At 46.9% G+C, this 18,153-nt stretch overlaps 1 protein-coding gene across 11 annotated transcripts in view; it reads left to right on the top strand.

The window, feature by feature from the left end:
• The window catches only part of SGIP1 (SH3GL interacting endocytic adaptor 1), a 174,077-nt gene that overhangs the window by 53,228 nt on the left and 102,696 nt on the right, over nucleotides 1-18,153 (top strand). For all 11 annotated transcript variants that reach the window (XM_063939159.1, XM_063939157.1, XM_063939151.1 and 8 more), the window contains exons 4-6: nucleotides 1,664-1,720; nucleotides 2,029-2,083; nucleotides 2,849-3,024. In XM_063939159.1, coding sequence (XP_063795229.1) covers nucleotides 1,664-1,720; nucleotides 2,029-2,083; nucleotides 2,849-3,024 — 288 coding nt within the window. The remainder of the gene's footprint in view (nucleotides 1-1,663; nucleotides 1,721-2,028; nucleotides 2,084-2,848; nucleotides 3,025-18,153) is intronic.

The following is an 18,153-nucleotide window of genomic DNA, read 5'->3' as shown; positions in this document are numbered from 1 at the left end:
TCACCTGTGATTCTGTGAGGAGACCTGGAAAACATGCACTGTTGAGGGTCCTCGAGGACCGAGTATGGGAACCGCTGCTCTATGTAAATGTATTTTCCATGTGAGACAGAGCTGTCCCTGCGGCATTAGGGAGGATTTTCACATTTCATTGAATACTAATAGCGAATGCGCATTTCCTAAGCAAAACACATGCGTATAAACAAACGCGTTAGTGTGTGATTTCTGCCTGGCGTAAACTTGGGCGCACCTCGCTGTAGTTACAACTCTGCATATATGCGCTACTGCGCTTTTTTTTTTTTTTTTTATTGACGCATTTTACACCTGAGACCCCATTGCAGCCAACTGTGGATGAGCCCTAAGGTGTAATATAGGGAGGGGAGAAGGGTGTAATAGTAGTATGGGGAGGAGGGATATAAACAGGGGTAAAAGGGGGATTACTTTTGTTTCAGTAGTTACAGAATCCTAGCAAAGTAATGATGCCAAAATGTATAGAATCATTAATCACTGTGTATCATTCAAATAGTGTTCTGTTTTACTAGTCTTATAACCAAGGCTTCATTTATAGGGTTCTTGTAGATTATTTTATAATCTACAAGAACTCCATAATAAGATACAGGTAACCAAGGATATCGGAGAACTGGCATTTTGTTACTAATTAAGGCTTTAATGTGAAAACTGTTTGATTAGACGTCTACCTTTACAATGTGATATAACTGACCATATGTGACTATCACATAGCAGGTTATATAATTAAAGTATATGTGAAATTCTCATTTAGACCCCCATTTATCAAGCCTTGGAGAGTGATACATTGCGCGGTCTCAAAGTACCAGCCAATCAGCTCCTAACTGCCATGTTACAGGCTGTGTTTGAAAAATGACAGGAGCTGATTGGCTGGCACTTTATCACTGTGCTATTATCACTCTCCAAGGCTTGATAAATCTGGGCCTTAGTTTGTTAAACTTTCTGCATTGCGGAAAGGCATCCTTGTATCACTGCCAAAGTGCCAATTAATTAACCATTAATGGGCAGTTGCCAACAAGTATTTTATTTTTTTTAAAGAAAATGATTCTATTTAACAGTTAACTTTTATTTTCTCACACGCAGCATCCTAGCGCCTTTTTTACTTCTTGTACTAAAAGTTTTCAGATTATTTTCTTATTACAACTGGAGATCTGCAGATCATCCGTCCACTAAGGCTAGTGCGGTCAGCGGTGCCGGTATGTCTTCCGCCTTAGCCCATCTTGCGTCCCTAGTACAACGCTGCTAGTCGTCACGCATAGAGATGTGTTACTGGCACTGATTTCTATTGTCATCCATGCTGCATTCCTGCCGTAGCTTCCTGCAATATCCTGGTAGCTTTAAAGTTGACACCTATCTTGTCACTCGACCCCAGACAAGCAACAGTTAACCACACGTGCGTGGCCTAGTCGGACAAGATACAGTTCCATCTAAGGCCCAGAGGCTGAACCACTTCTGGCAGCATGCAGCCTGTTAGCGCGGTTTATACGCTATAGAAGCGGGGCCGATATCGGCTGCAGTATTGCAGCGTGTCGTCAGGTTAAGGTCTATATCGCTGGCTTCTCGCAGGCACAGCTCTGTCTTTCTTAATTGGTGAATACAGCATTTAAAACCAACTATAATTTATTTTCCTGTATTGTAGAAGAAAGCAAACGGGGCACCAAATGGATTTTATGCAGAGATCGACTGGGAGCGATATGTAAGTAAACCACATACAAGTCTAACAGATGGGAGTGCCACTGGCTGCGTCCGTCCTGCAAAGTCCCTTTAAAGTGCACACACCGCAGGCCGATGCAATTTGGGCCAAATTCGTATTAATGAGAACACAAGCTTCTGAATTGACTTGGGATTAGTGACTTCACTCTGTCATGATGCACTTTGTAGATTAATAGTTGTATTCTTACACTGTTGTGGCATCCTACCAATGGCTGCCGTCACTGTGCGTTCGTGTCTGAGGCATCTGCTGTCTATGGAATTTAACTCCTAAATCATATTTTATCCTCGCAGAACTCTCCGGAGGTGGACGAGGAGGGATACAGCATCAGACCTGAGGAACCTGGCTATATCCTTCTGTTACATTCACTCTTTCTGTTAGTCTGCATGGCGCAGTTGCTAGCGGAAGTGCTTTAAGTTCCGTCCCCAGTGCTTGTGTGTGGAGTTTGTATGTTCTCCACATGTTTGTGTGGGTTTCCTCTGGATTCTCAGATTTTCCTTCCAGAGTCCAAAAACATACTCTGTTAGTTGTGTGTGTGTGTGTGTGTGTGTGTGTGTGTGTTGGGTGGGGGGAGGGTGTCTCTGGTAGTGGAGTTATAGAACAAAAAGCAAGATGACCCCACACAGGAAACGGAACGGTAAGGTGTTTTTTTCTTTTAACTATGTTTTATGTAGATTTTTTTTATGGACATCAGCTTTTTCTATTCATACCACATATTTTTTTCTGCATGTGGGTCATTGCCGGTGCTACAAATTTACTCCCCTTAGAGCAGAGACCAAATCCTCTGATGAAACATTGGAGCAGATGTATTGCACCTGGAGATGTGATAAACCAGTGATAAGTGGAAGGTGATAACGCACCAGCCAATCAGCTCCTAACTGTCATTTTACATATTGGAGCTGATTGGCTGCTGCGTTTTCACCTTGCTCTTATCACTGCATATCACTTCTCAAGTCTTAGTATATCTGCCCCATTGATTGATTGATATTTCCAGCTGGTTCTTACCCAGCGGTTCAGCCTCATCGCTCAGGGCATTGGGTGTATCCTATTGAATGGCGTGATGATGTGGTTAAATTCTCAGACACACCTGCATGATCTTTAACTGGGCTTTACCTACCAAAGCAAAGCACTTCTATTCTTCGAGTGAATCGGAGGAAGAACAAGAGGCACGCAAGAAGTTCAACATCAGGATAAAGCCTTTGCAGGCCAAAGACAGCTTGAAAAGTGCCGCCACGGTGGATGAGCTGAAAGCATCTATAGGAAACATTGCACTCTCCCCATCTCCTGTGGTAAGTGTCCTATCCCCAGGTACAGCCTATCCCATTCCCACTGATCCTGCTAGTGATGGCGTGCAAGTCAACAGACCTTTAAATGAGCAGTTTCTGTATTGGTGTGTTACAAACGAGATTGCGTTTTTTTGAGACCCTGCCCTAATTTGCAGCCCAGCCATTTATGGTGACATGGCACTAAGGGGGTCACTCCGAGTTGATCGCTAGCTGCATTCGTTCGCTGCGCAGTGATGATGCAAAAAAAAGGCACTTCTGCGCATGCGTATGCTGCGCAATGCGCACACGCAACGTACTTTCACAACGGCCGATGTAGTTTCACACAAGGTCTAGCGAAGCTTTTCAGTCGCACTGCTAGCCACAGAGTGATTGACATGGAGTGGGCGTTTCTGGGTGTCAACTGACCGTTTTCAGGGAGTGTTCGAAAAACCGCAGGCGTGGCAGGAAAAATGCAGGCGTGGCTGGGCAAACGCAGGGCGTGTTCGTGACGTCAAAACAGGAACTGAACAGTCTGAAGTCATCGCAAGCGCTGAGTAGGTTTTGAGCTACTCTAAAACTGCACAATAAACTTTGTAGCTGCTCTGCGATCCTTTAGTTCGCTCTTCTGCTAAGCTAAAATACACGCCCAGTGGGAGGCGGCTTAGCGTTTGCACGGCTGCTAAAAACTGCTAGCGAGCGATCAACTCGGAATGACCCCCTAAGTTCCAATGATTCCTGGACATTATTTAAACGTTCCCATTGGGGAAGGTTCCTAGGGGTTTTGTCTTGTCATTGTTTTGGTAAACGCTCATAAATAGGAAAACAAATTGCACTAATCCATTGGTCTGCCTTAACTTGCTTACAGACCCAGGCAAATACGGTAATTACAAGATTTTTCTTCTGTCCTGCCAGAATATTTATGTTTTAAAAAAATGGAATAACTGCTTTAAAATGATGTTGTTGTGTTTTATTTATTGAATATCATTATGTGCTTTAGAAAAATAAAGGTTACAAAGTAAACTATGAAATACACTTAAAATAAAGTTTTTGAAGAAGAAAAAAAAAAGGGGGGGAGGGGAGTACCTTTAAACCAGCCCAAGAAGTCCAGCACTGGAGAACCCTGGCAGCTGGTAACAGAGTAGCCGGTAGTGTTTTTTGGAAATTGCCGGCTTTGCTGGGCGCTACACATCTGGCCTCATTCAGGTTGGATCACTAAGACTAACTGGTTTTCACAATCCTGCTTCTGCTAAAAATCGCATGTGAAGAGTCGGCCAGAAAGTTAAGACGCCCAGCAAAGCACAATTGCGTATGCAGTCACATACCTGCCATGCAAACACAGAAATCGAGCACCGTCTACCATTGTGGATGACCCAGGGCTACGCAGAATAATGAAAATGCAGTCGCACCGCGCGCCGTGTTCTTGGTCGCAGTTTACATCAGATGCACGCCTCCAAAAACTGCCATGGCATGCCTGTGTTTTCCCAACCACTCCCCAGAAACGCCATTTTACCTCCCACTAAGGGTCACTTCCTGGCAATCGCACTTTGCTGGGCATGCAATCGCATTTCGCCCTTCGTGCACGTGCGATACAGACGCAGCCATCCGATAATGGGGCAATTTGCGGTTTTGCAACTGGATCTGAATAACCCCCATAGCCCCACAACAAGTAGTCTGGAAATCTGCCATAACTCGCAATTGCCAGAGGTGGATCCCAGGACACACCGGACCCCTAACTTATTTGATAGTTAGAAAACTTTGGGATTAACCACTGCTGCTATTGCCAAATAATTACGTTTTCATGTGTCCTGCATAAAAAGCAAAACCGCCTTTTACTAGCTGGTGTGTAGTCTTGCAGCAATGAACTGATGAGTGTACATCCCGGCTTGCATCACATTACTCCACCACCCCTGCTTGTGCTATTGCACTTCTTCCGATTTGTGCCGCGTCTCCTGCTGTCTGAAAGTGGAATACTCTACAGTGTTTTCCATGCTTTGCCCTATTTCTCATTGATTGCCTTCTTTGTGATACCTTGCTGTTGCTTCTTGTACTGGCAGCTGCTATGCCTTCTTATACTTGCAAGACCACACTGCGCCCCAACACCCCCTCTCCTCAGCCGTCACCGCCTCTCCCCTCCAAGACGCCGGGGCTGTGTGATTGGCGAGTGGCTCTGTACCCCGGGCATACTGCTAGCGCTGTCGGCGTCGTGCAGACGGGTCACAAGCGCCAAGTCCTTTAGAGGTGAACTACATATTTAGTTTGTGGCCGCAAGACACGGTCTCTATTTACGGATATGCCTGAAGCTGGGGACTTTTTATTCTCATTAATTTCATCTGGTGTCTTCTTTTTTTTTTTTTTTTTTTATTCCATTGCTAAATGGGCACCCAGGGCTAGCTTCTCAGAGGTGCCATGCTACTTACATAAGCTGGTGTCTCTGTACCCCCTCCCCAACCGGAGCGTTGGGAAGGATCCATGTGTAGGTATAGTTAGAATTCTTTGTTCCCCATATTAAACCACCTCTGCCCCCGTTACAGTAGGTGCTAAGCTTCCGGAGCTTCTATGGCAACTACCTGATGCATGATATTGCCATGGTTACGTCGGATCTGTCGCTTTGTGAAAGGGTCACTAACTACAAGGAAAGATTATTAGAGACGCACAAGACACCTACTTAGTTTATAATGAATTAAAGGACACCAGTGTTTCTCCTTCCGCCTTTCCCTATTGCGCTTGCTGTTGGTGATAATACCTCCATGCAGTAATAACACCCCACTGGCCGGCCTGTGATGCTGTGACACTCCCTGATACGGAACAGGTTATTATCGATGATAATAGGGGATGTTCTGCTAAAAACATTCAGTGTCCGAGCGCCTAATCTGTCTCGTCACGTATACAGAACAGCCAGCTGTGGACTAACATGGCTGGCTGGATCTTGTAGTTCCACAACAGCTAGCAATCTAACCGGTTGTGTACCTCTGTGGAAAAATTAGATTTGAATTGGAGTGACTAGTTTACAGATTTTGTCTTGTTATTATGTTTAATACTACAGTCCTTTGTAATAATGTTATATAACTGGTGAGTAATATGTCATGTGTGGACTGTAAACACTATTACAGGTTGAGTATCCCTTATCCAAAATTCTTGGGACCAGAGGTATTTTGGATATGGGATTTTCTCTATCGTCCTAGTGGATGCTGGGGTTCCTGAAAGGACCATGGGGAATAGCGGCTCCGCAGGAGACAGGGCACAAAAGTAAAGCTTTCCGATCAGGTGGTGTGCACTGGCTCCTCCCCCTATGACCCTCCTCCAAGCCAGTTAGATTTTTGTGCCCGGCCGAGAAGGGTGCAATCTAGGTGGCTCTCCTAAAGAGCTGCTTAGAAAAGTTTAGCTTAGGTTTTTTATTTTACAGTGAGTCCTGCTGGCAACAGGATCACTGCAACGAGGGACTTAGGGGAGAAGAAGTGAACTCACCTGCGTGCAGGATGGATTGGCTTCTTGGCTACTGGACATCAGCTCCAGAGGGACGATCACAGGTACAGCCTGGATGGTCACCGGAGCCTTGCCGCCGGCCCCCTTGCAGATGCTGAAGTAAGAAGAGGTCCAGAATCGGCGGCAGAAGACTCCTCAGTCTTCTAAAGGTAGCGCACAGCACTGCAGCTGTGCGCCATTTTCCTCTCAGCACACTTCACACGGCAGTCACTGAGGGTGCAGGGCGCTGGGAGGGGGGCGCCCTGGGAGGCAAATGAATACCTATTTTGGCTAAAAATACCTCACATATAGCCTCCGGAGGCTATATGGAGATATTTAACCCCTGCCAGAATCCGTTAAGAGCGGGAGACGAGGCCGCCGAAAAAGGGGCGGGGCCTATCTCCTCAGCACACAGCGCCATTTTCCCTCACAGAAAGGCTGGAGGGAAGGCTCCCAGGCTCTCCCCTGCACTGCACTACAGAAACAGGGTTAAAACAGAGAGGGGGGGCACTAATTTGGCGTTAGAAATATATAAAAAAGATGCTATAAGGGAAAACACTTATATAAGGTTGTCCCTATATAATTATAGCGTTTTTGGTGTGTGCTGGTAAACTCTCCCTCTGTCTCTCCAAAGGGCTAGTGGGTCCTGTCCTCTATCAGAGCATTCCCTGTGTGTGTGCTGTGTGTCGGTACGTGTGTGTCGACATGTATGAGGAAGATGTTGGTGAGGAGGCGGAGCAATTGCCTGTAATGGTGATGTCACTCTCTAGGGAGTCGACACCGGAATGGATGGCTTATTTAGGGAATTACGTGATAATGTCAACACGCGGCAAGGTCGGTTGACGACATGAGACGGCCGACAAACAATTAGTACCGGTCCAGACGTCTCAAAAACACCGTCAGGGGTTTTAAAACGCCCGTTTACTTTAGTCGGTCGACACAGACACAGACAGGGACACTGAATCCAGTGTCGACGGTGAATAAACAAACGTATTCCTTATTAGGGCCACACGTTAAAGGCAATGAAGGAGGTGTTTCATATTTCTGATACTACAAGTACCACAAAAGAGGGTATTATGTGGGATGTGAAAAAACTACCGTAGTTTTTCCTGAATCAGATAAATTAAATGAAGTGTGTGATGATGCGTGGGTTCCCCCCGATAGAAAATTATGGGCGGTATACCCTTTCCCGCCAGAAGTTAGGGCGCGTTGGGAAACACCCCTTAGGGTGGATAAGGCGCTCACACGCTTATCAAAACAAGTGGCGGTACCGTCTATAGATAGGGCCGTCCTCAAGGACCAGCTGACAGGAGGCTGGAAAATATCATAAAAAGTATATACACACATACTGGTGTTATACTGCGACCAGCGATCGCCTCAGCCTGGATGTGCAGAGCTGGGGTGGCTTGGTCGGATTCCCTGACTAAAAATATTGATACCCTTGACAGGGACAGTATTTTATTGACTATAGAGCATTTAAAGGATGCATTTCTATATATGCGAGATGCACAGAGGGATATTTGCACTCTGGCATCAAGAGTAAATGCGATGTCCATATCTGCCAGAAGATGTTATGGACACGACAGTGGTCAGGTGATGCAGATTCCAAACGGCACAAAGGTGTATTGCCGTATAAAGGAAGAGGAGTTATTTGGGGTCGGTCCATCGGACCTGGTGGCCACGGCAACTGCTGGAAAATCCGCCGTTTTTACCCTAAGTCACATCTCTGCAGAAAAAGACACCGTCTTTTCAGCCTCAGTCCTTTCGTCCCTATAAGATCATATCTGCCCAGGGATAGAGGAAAGGGAAGAAGACTGCAGCAGGCAGCCCATTCCCAGGAACAGAAGCGTTCCACCGCTTCTGACAAGTTCTCAGCATGGCGCTGAGACCGTACAGGACCCCTGGATCCTACAAGTAGTATCCCAGGGGTACAGATTGGAATGTCGAGACGTTTCCCCTTCGCAGGCTCCTGAAGTCTGCTTTACCAAGGTCTCCCTCCGACAAGGAGGCAGTATGGGAAAAAATTCACAAGCTGTATTCCCAGCAGGTGATAATTAAATTACCCCTCCTACTACAAGAAAAGGGGTATTATTCCACACTATATTGTGGTACTGAAGACAGAAGGCTAGGTGAGACTTATTCTAAAAAAAAATAAAAATTTTTTGAACACTTACAAAGGTTCAAATCAAGATGGAGTCACTCAGAGCAGTGATAACGAACCAGGAAGAAGGGGACTATATAGTGTCCCGGGACATCAGGGATGCTTACCTCTATGTCCCAAATTTGCCCTTCTCACTAAGGGTACCTCAGGTTCGTGGTGCAGAACTGTCACTATCAGTTTCAGACGCTGCCGTTTGGATTGTCCACGGCACCCCGGGTCTTTACCAAGGTAATGGCCGAAATGATGATTCTTCTTCAAAGAAAAGGCGTCTTAATTATCCCTTACTTGGACGATCTCCTGATAAGGGCATAGTCCAGGGAACAGTTGGAGGTCGGAGTAGCACTATCTCGGATACTGCTACAACAGCACGGGTGGATTCTAAATATTCCAAAATCGCAGCTGATCCCGACGACACGTCTGCTGTGCCTAGGGATGATTCTGGACACAGTCCAGAAAAAGGTGTTTCTCCCGGAAGAGAAAGCCAGGGAGTTATCCGAGCTAGTCAGGAACCTCCTAAAAACAGTGCATCATTGCACAAGGGTCCTGGTAAAAATGGTGGCTTCCTACGAAGCAATTCCATTCGGCAGATTTCACGCAAGAACTTTTCAGTGGGATCTGCTGGACAAATGGTCCGGATCGCATCTTCAGATGCATCAGCGGATAACCCTATATCCAAGGACAAGGGTGTCTCTCCTGTGGTGGTTATAGAGTGCTCATCTTCTAGAGGGCCGCAGATTCGGCATTCAGGATTGGATGCTGGTGACCACGGAGCCCAGCCCGAGAGGCTGGGGAGCAGTCACACAAGGAAAAAATTTCCAGGGAGTGTGATCAAGTCTGGAGACTTTTCTCCACATAAATATACTGGAGCTAAGGGTAAATTTATAATGCTCTAAGCTTAGCAAGACCTCTGCTTCAAGGTCAGCCGGTATTGATCCAGTGGGAAAAACATCACGGCAGTCGCCCACGTAAACAGACAGGGCGACACAAGAAGCAGGAGGGCAATGGCAAAAACTGCAAGGACTTTTCGCTGGGCGGAAAATCATGTGATAGCACTGTCAGCAGTGTTTCATCCCGGGAATGGAAACTGGGAAGCAGACTTCCTCAGCAGGCACGACCTCCACCCGGGAGAGTGGAAGTTTTTTCCACATGATTGTAAACCGTTGGGAAATACCAAAGGTGGACATGATGGCGTCCCGTCTGAACAAAAAACGGGACAGGTATTGCGCCAGGTCAAGAGACCCTCAGGCAATAGCTGTGGACGTTCTGGTAACACCGTGGGTGTACCAGTCGGTGTATGTGTTCCCTCCTCTGCTTCTCATACCAAAGGTGCTGAGAATTATAAGACGTAGAGGAGTAAGAACTATACTCATGGCTCCGGATTGGCCAAGAAGGACTTGGTACCCGGAACTTCAAGAGATGCTTACAGAGGTCTTATGGCCTCTGCCGCTAAGAAGGGACTTGCTTCAGCAAGTACCATGTCTGTTCCAAGACTTACCGCAGCTGCGTTTGTCGGCATGGCGGTGGAAAGCCGGATCCTAAGGGAAAAAGGCATTCCGGAAGAGGTCATTCCTACCCTGGTCAAAGCCAGAAAGGAGGTGACCGCACAACATTATCACCACATGTGGCGAAAATATGTTGCGTGGTGTGAGGCCAGGAAGGCCCCACAAAGAAATTTCGACTCGGTCGTTTCCTGCATTTCCTGCAAACAGGAGTGTCTATGGGCCTCAAATTGGGGTCCATTAAGGTTCAAATTTCGGCCCTGTCGATTTTCTTCCAGTAAGAATTGGCTTCAGTTCCTGAAGTCCAGAAGTTTGTCAAGGGAGTATTGCATATACAACCCCTTTTTGTGGCACTGTGGGATCTCAACGTAGTTCTGGGATTCCTCAAATCACATTGGTTTAAAACCAGTCAAATCTGTGGATTTGAAGCATCTCACATGAAAAGTGACCATGCTCTTGGCCCTGGCCTGGACCAGGCGAGTGTCAAATTGGTGGTTTTTTCTCAAAAAAGCCCATATCTGTTTGTCCATTCGGACAGGGCAGAGCTGCGGACTCGTCCCCAGTTCTCTCCCTAAGGTGGTGTCAGTGTTTCACCTGAACCAGCTTATTGTGGTGCCTTGCACCTACTAGGGACTTGGAGGACTCCAAGTTGCTAGATGTTGTCAGGGCCCTGAAAATATGTTCCAGGACGGCTGGAGTCAGGAAAACTGACTTGCTGTTATCCTGTATGCACCCAACAAACTGGGTGCTCTTGCTTCTAAGCAGACTATTGCTAGTTGGATGTGTAATACAATTCAGCTTGCACATTCTGTGGCAGGCCTGCCACAGCCAAAATATGTAAATGCCCATTCCACAAGGAAGGTGGGCTCATCTTGGGCGGCTGCCCGAGGGGTCTCGGCTTTACAACTTTGCCGAGCAGCTACTTGGTCAGGGGCAAACACGTTTGCTAAATTCTACAAATTTGATACCCTGGCTAAGGAGGACCTGGAGTTCTCTCATTCGGTGCTGCAGAGTCATCCGCACTCTCCCGCCCGTTTGGGAGCTTTGGTATAATCCCCATGGTCCTTTCAGGAACCCCAGCATCCACTAGGACGATAGAGAAAATAAGAATTTACTTACCGATAATTCTATTTCTCGGAGTCCGTAGTGGATGCTGGGCGCCCATCCCAAGTGCGGATTATCTGCAATACTTGTACATAGTTACAAAAATCGGGTTATTATTGTTGTGAGCCATCTTTTCAGAGGCTCCGCTGTTATCATACTGTTAACTGGGTTTAGATCACAAGTTGTACGGTGTGATTGGTGTGGCTGGTATGAGTCTTACCCGGGATTCAAAATTCCTCCCTTATTGTGTACGCTCGTCCGGGCACAGTACCTAACTGGCTTGGAGGAGGGTCATAGGGGGAGGAGCCAGTGCACACCACCTGATCGGAAAGCTTTACTTTTGTGCCCTGTCTCCTGCGGAGCCGCTATTCCCCATGGTCCTTTCAGGAACCCCAGCATCCACTACGGACTCCGAGAAATAGAATTATCGGTAAGTAAATTCTTATTTTTCCGTATTTTGGAATAATTGCATACCATAATGAGATATCATGGTGATGGGACCTAAATCTAAGCACAGAATGCATTTATGTTTCATATACACCTTATACACACAGCCTGAAGGTAATTTTAGCCAATATTTTTTTATAACTTTGTGCATTAAACAAAGTGTGTCTACATTCACACAATTCATTTATGTTTCATATACACCTTATACACACAGCCTGAAGGACATTTAATACAATATTTTTAATAACTGTGTATTAAACAAAGTTTGTGTACATTGAGCCATCAAAAAACAAAGGTTTCACTATCTCACTCTCAGTCAGAAAAGTCCGTATTTCGGAATATTTGGATATGGGATACTCAACCTGTATTACTAAAAAGGGACCTGGGCCCTTCTTTTTGCTGCTTTCCCTCCCCCTCGGCTCTTACTATTGCCTGTCTGCCCCGTTCCACACCGCTCGGGTTAAAAAATGACAAAAACATATTGCTGAGGATGTTACAGTCAGCCCTGTGCTAGTCCCAACGTAGCGTATCTGATGTGTATCATTGTGGAATAACTCATGAAGGCACCTGATGAAGTTGTAGGTTATTTCACAACAAAACGTGCCAGACACACTACTTTGTATCTGTGGACGGGCTTTATACAGCTTATTAGTAGTTGGCAGTGTCTGCTGTGTATTGGTAGCGGTTATACAGCTTATTAGTGGTTGGCCGGTTCTGTGCTGCGTATGGGTAGCAGTTATACAGCTTATTAGTGGTTGGCAGTGTCTGTGCTGTGTATTGGTAGCAGTTATACAGCTTATTAGTGGTTGGCAGTGTCTGTGCTGTGTATTGATAGCGGTTATACAGCTTATTAGTGGTTGGCAGTGTCTGTGCTGTGTATTGGTAGCAGTTATACAGCTTATTAGTGGATGGCTGTGTCTGTGCTGTGTATGGGCAGCAGTTATACAGCTTATTAGTGGTTGGCAGAGTCTGTGCTGTGTATTCGTAGCAGTTATACAGCTTATTAGTGGTTGGCAGTGTCTGTGCTGTGTATAGGCAGCAGTTATACAGCTTATTAGTGGTTGGCAGTGTCTGTGCTGTGTATTGGTAGCAGTTATACAGCTTATTAGTGGTTGGCAGTGTCTGTGCTGTGTATTGGTAGCAGTTATACAGCTTATTAGTGGATGGGCAGCATTTATACAGCTTATTAGTGGTTGGCCGGTTCTGTGCTGTGTATGGGCAGCAGTTATACAGCTTATTAGTGGTTGGCCGGTTCTGTGCTGTGTATGGGCAGCAGTTATACAGCTTATTAGTGGATGGCAGGGTCTGTGCTGTGTATGGGCAGTGTTATACAGCTTATTAGCGGTTGGCAGTGTCTGTGCTGTGTATTGGTAGCAGTTATACAGCTTATTAGTGGATGGCTGTGTCTGTGCTGTGTGTGGGCAGCAGTTATACAGCTTATTAGTGGTTGGCCGGTACTGTGCTGTATATGGGCAGCAGTTATACAGCTTATTAGTGGTTGGCAGTGTCTGTGCTGTGTATTGGTAGCAGTTATACAGCTTATTAGCGGTTGGCAGTGTCTGTGCTGTGTATTGGTAGCAGTTATACAGCTTATTAGTGGTTGGCCGGTTCTGTGCTGTGTATGGGCAGCAGTTATACAGCTTATTAGTGGATGGCAGGGTCTGTGCTGTGTATGGGCAGTGTTATACAGCTTATTAGCGGTTGGCAGTGTCTGTGCTGTGTATTGGTAGCAGTTATACAGCTTATTAGTGGATGGCTGTGTCTGGGCAGCAGTTATACAGCTTATTAGTGGTTGGCCGGTACTGTGCTGTATATGGGCAGCAGTTATACAGCTTATTAGTGGTTGGCAGTGTCTGTGCTGTGTATTGGTAGCAGTTATACAGCTTATTAGTGGATGGCTGTGTCTGTGCTGTGTATGGGCAGCAGTTATACAGCTTATTAGTGGTTTGCAGTGTCTGTGCTGTGTATGGGCAGCAGTTATACAGCTTATTAGTGGTGAGCAGTGTCTGTGCTGTGTATGGGCAGCACTTATACAGTTTTAGTGGTTGGCCGGTTCTGTGCTGTGTATGGGCAGCAGTTATACAGCTTACTAGTAGTTGGCCGGTTCTGTGCTGTGTATTGATAGCGGTTATACAGCTTATTAGTGGATGGCTGTATCTGTGCTGTGTATAGGCAGCAGTTATACAGCTTATTAGTGGTTGGCAGTGTCTGTGCTGTGTATGGGCAGCAGTTATACAGCTTATTAGTGGATGGCAGTGTCTGTGCTGTGTATTGATAGCGGTTATACAGCTTATTAGTGGTTGGCAGTGTCTGTGCTGTGTATTGGTAGCAGTTATACAGCTTATTAGTGGTTGGCTGTGTCTGTGCTGTGTATTTATAGCGGTTATACAGCTTATTAGTGGTTGGCAGAGTCTGTGCTGTGTATTGGTAGCAGTTATACAGCTTATTAGTGGATGGCAGTGTGTGTGCTGTGTGTGGGCAGCAGTTATACAGCTTATTAGTGGATGGCAGTGTGTGTGCTGTGTGTGGGCAGCAGTTATACAGCTTATTAGTGCATGGCAGTGTCTGTGCTGTGTATTTGTAGCAGTTATACAGCTTATTAGTAGATGGCAGTGTGTGGGCAGCAGTTATACAGCTTATTAGTGGTTGGCAGTGTCTGTGCTGTGTATTGGTAGCAGTTATACAGCTTATTAGTGGATGTCTGTGCTGTGTATTGGTAGCAGTTATACAGCTTATTAGTGGTTGGCAGTGTCTGTGCTGTGTATTGGTAGCAGTTATACAGCTTATTAGTGGTTGGCAGTGTGTGCTGTGTATTGGTAGCAGTTATAGGTTGGCAGTGTCTGTGCTGTGTGTGGGCAGCAGTTATACAGCTTATTAGTGGATGTCTGTGCTGTGTATTGGTAGCAGTTATACAGCTTATTAGTGGATGGCAGTGTCTGTGCTGTGTATTGGTAGCGGTTATACAGCTTATTAGTGGTTGGCAGTGTCTGTGCTGTGTATTGGTAGCAGTTATACAGCTTATTAGTGGTTGGCAGTGTCTGTGCTGTGTATTGGTAGCGGTTATACAGCTTATTAGTGGTTGGCTGTGTCTGTGCTGTATATGGGCAGTGTTATACAGCTTATTAGCGGTTGGCAGTGTCTGTGCTGTGTATTGGTAGCAGTTATACAGCTTATTAGTGGATGGCAGTGTGTGCTGTGTATTGGTAGCAGTTATACAGCTTATTAGTGGTTGGCAGTGTGTGCTGTGTATTGGTAGCAGTTATACAGCTTATTAGTGGATGGCTGTGTCTGTGCTGTGTATTGGTAGCAGTTATACAGCTTATTAGTGGTTGGCAGTGTGTGCTGTGTATTGGTAGCAGTTATAGGTTGGCAGTGTCTGTGCTGTGTGTGGGCAGCAGTTATACAGCTTTTCTCTTATGTCCTAGAGCAGTGGTGGCCAACGCGTGGCTCTTGAGCCACATGCGGCTCTTTCTTTATTCAAATGTGGCTCCCAACACTCAAAGTCACGTGACCACACAAGATCTGTAAACCGCTGCACTCCAGCCAGACTTGCAGCAGCACTACGTAGACTGAGAACTGAGGGAGCCAAATACACATGGGGGAGCTAGCTGGAGTGACACAGGCGGGTGCTGGCTGGAGTGACACATGGGGGAACTGAAGTGTATTATGTGAATCTGGCTTTTCAATATGATTTCTGCTTATCTGGCTTTTTAAATTATTTGATGTAGAAGTTGCTTTTTCGTTGTATTTTATGTTGGATCTGGCTTTTTCAATGCATTTTATACCAGGGGCGTGGCCTAGCAGGCATAAGGTCACACCCCATTTTTGCAAGTGCGCCTTCGGCTCGAAGTCGGCTCTTTGATGTACCTAACAAGATTTCTTGTCCTTTTGTCTCTGACTGGTTGGCCACCCCTGTCCTAGAGGATGCTGGGGTTCACATTAGTACCATGGGGGTATGGACGGGTCCACCAGGAGCCATTGGCACTTTAAGAGTTTGAGAGTGTGGACTGGCTCCTCCCTCTATGCACCTCCTACCAGACTCAGTTTAGAAAATGTGCCCGGAGGAGCCGGTCACAGCTAGGGGAGCTCTACAGAGCTTTTCTGGTAAAAAGTTATTTTAGAGTTTATTATTTTACAGGGAGGCTGTTGGCAACAGCCTCCCTGCAGCGTGGGACTAAGGGTGGGGAGTAGTGTCAGCCCTGCGGGGTCTGAGCCACTTACTCCGCTGACAGGGCACTGAGCTCCTGAGGGGATCGAACGTTCCCCGCCACAGGGGATCGCTCACCCTAGCAGTATGCCTCCACCCCCTTACAGAGCTGAAGATTGTGGCGAGTAAGACACCGACCCACCCTTGGAAGCAGGGGGGCCGGTGGGAAGATAGCGGCAACAGGGTAGGAGCGCGGTATTAACTGCGCTCCTGGATGGCTCAGCGGTACATAGTGCAGCGCGTTGATGGACACCCTGGGCCAGCGCTTACACCCTACACTGGTCGCAAAGCCTGTCAGGGTCCCAGGATCTCAGCCAGCATCAATCCTCCGGCCAGTATAATCAGATGAAGAGCGGGAAGACAGCGCCATTTTGGGGACGGAGCTTCTCCTCAGAGCGGACCCAGCAGCGTTCAGCGCCATTTTCCTGCCGGCACAGCGCTGATCAGGAGAAAGAAGGTCCCTCCACAGCAACTCCAGCTATTTCTCACGGTAACAGGGGGTTGTAGAAGGGGGAAGGCTGCAATATGACTGTGTATCCTATTAAGGTGCACAGTCAGCACTGACAAGGGGTCTCCCTTTGGTTAAAAGCGCTGTGTGTGGGTTGGCTCCAATCTCTGTGTGTCTCTTGCCATTCTTGGGGGTGAAACTCTGTCTGCCCTCCCCTGTGTGTGTGTGGGGCATTTTGTGGTCTCCTTTAGCTATGTCCAAGGACACTGTGTCATATGCTGCGGAGAATATGTCCTCCCAGGATGATCCCATTCCATGTAATCAGGATAGCACTGGTTTAGCACAGATTCCAGCAAGGGAACCTGAGTGGTTTTCCTCTATCAAATCTTGGATTTCTCAGATTTCAGATAGGGTTGCAAGTAATGAATCTGCAACTCGGGTATTACAGAGCTCTATGGCAGTATGGCCCGATTCTGGTACCTCAGGACGCCCCGCTATATACCCCCACAAACGTGCGCTTGTTCATGTCATGCAAGATGACACAGATACCGATTCTGATACCACTGACTGTACTGGGGATGTGTTGCGGGGGTCTGCCTCTCTTGCAAAGGGGGTGCAATTGATGATAGAGGCTATCAGGGATGTATTGAATATTAATGATACAACACCTGAGCAGGTTGAGGGGGCTTTTTTTCACTGAAAATAAGTAAGCCTCGCTAACCTTCCCTGCGTCAAAGGAATTAAATGCTATATTTGAGAAAGCATGGGAAAACCCTGAGAAAAAATTCCAGACCCCTAAAAGGGTCCAGGTGGCGTTTCCTTTCCCTGGGGAGGATAGAAAAAAATGGGAAAGCCCGCCAATTGTTGACGCATCTGTGTCCAGACTCTCAAAGAAGGTGGTTTTACCTGTTCCGGGATCTACCGCCTTAAAGGAGCCGGCTGATGGAAAAATTGATAATACACTTAAATCAATGTACACCGCTTCTGCGGCCATATTACGTCCCACTATTGCTAGTGCATGGATTGCAAAAGCTATAGTAAAATGGTCAGGCACCTTACTTAAGGATTTGGATACGATGGATAAGGGTAATGAATTGTTTTTGCGTAACATTAACGATTCAGCACGTTTTATGGTAGAATCCATTTTAGACCTGGGTTCCATGGCTGCGGGGATCTCTTCCATGTCTGTTTCAGCTCGTTGGGGACTGTGGCTGCGCCAGTGATCGGCCGCCGCGGAATTCAGGAAAAGTGTGGAGTTCCTACCCTACACAGGTCAGGCTCTCTTTGGGGAAGCTTTGGATGCGTGGATATCCACGGCCACAGTGGGTAAGTCTCCGTTCCTTCCCTCCCTCAGCTGCACCTGCTCCGAAGAAATCCTTTTCTTCATCAGCTAGAAAGGCCAAACCGTCCAATCCCTTCTTTAGGGGAGGTCGAGCTAAATCCAAAAAACCTGCTGCGGCAGGTTCCCAGGAAACTAAGCCTGCTTCCAGTACGCCAAAGTCCTCCGCATGAAGGTGGACCGCGCGGCCTGGAGGTAGGGCCAGTGGGAGCGAGGCTCAGACAGTTCAGTCACGTCTGGGTATCGTCCGGCCTTGATCCCTGGGTGATAGATATTGTGTCCCAGGGATACAGGTTGGAATATCAAAATCTCCCTCCTCACCGATTTTTCAAATCAGGCTTACCAGTTCTGCTGGCGGACTGGACTGTCCTACAAGCAGCGGTCCAGAAGTTGGTGGAGGCACAGGTCATTGTGCCAGTACCTCTTCATTTGCAAGCCACGGGTTACTATTCAAACCTTTTCGTGGTACCGAAACCAGATGGTTCG

Source organism: Pseudophryne corroboree, chromosome 9, assembly GCF_028390025.1.
Source record: "Pseudophryne corroboree isolate aPseCor3 chromosome 9, aPseCor3.hap2, whole genome shotgun sequence".
Classification (NCBI taxonomy): Eukaryota; Metazoa; Chordata; class Amphibia; order Anura; family Myobatrachidae; genus Pseudophryne; species Pseudophryne corroboree.
This window is presented reverse-complemented; position numbering and strand designations above follow the sequence as displayed.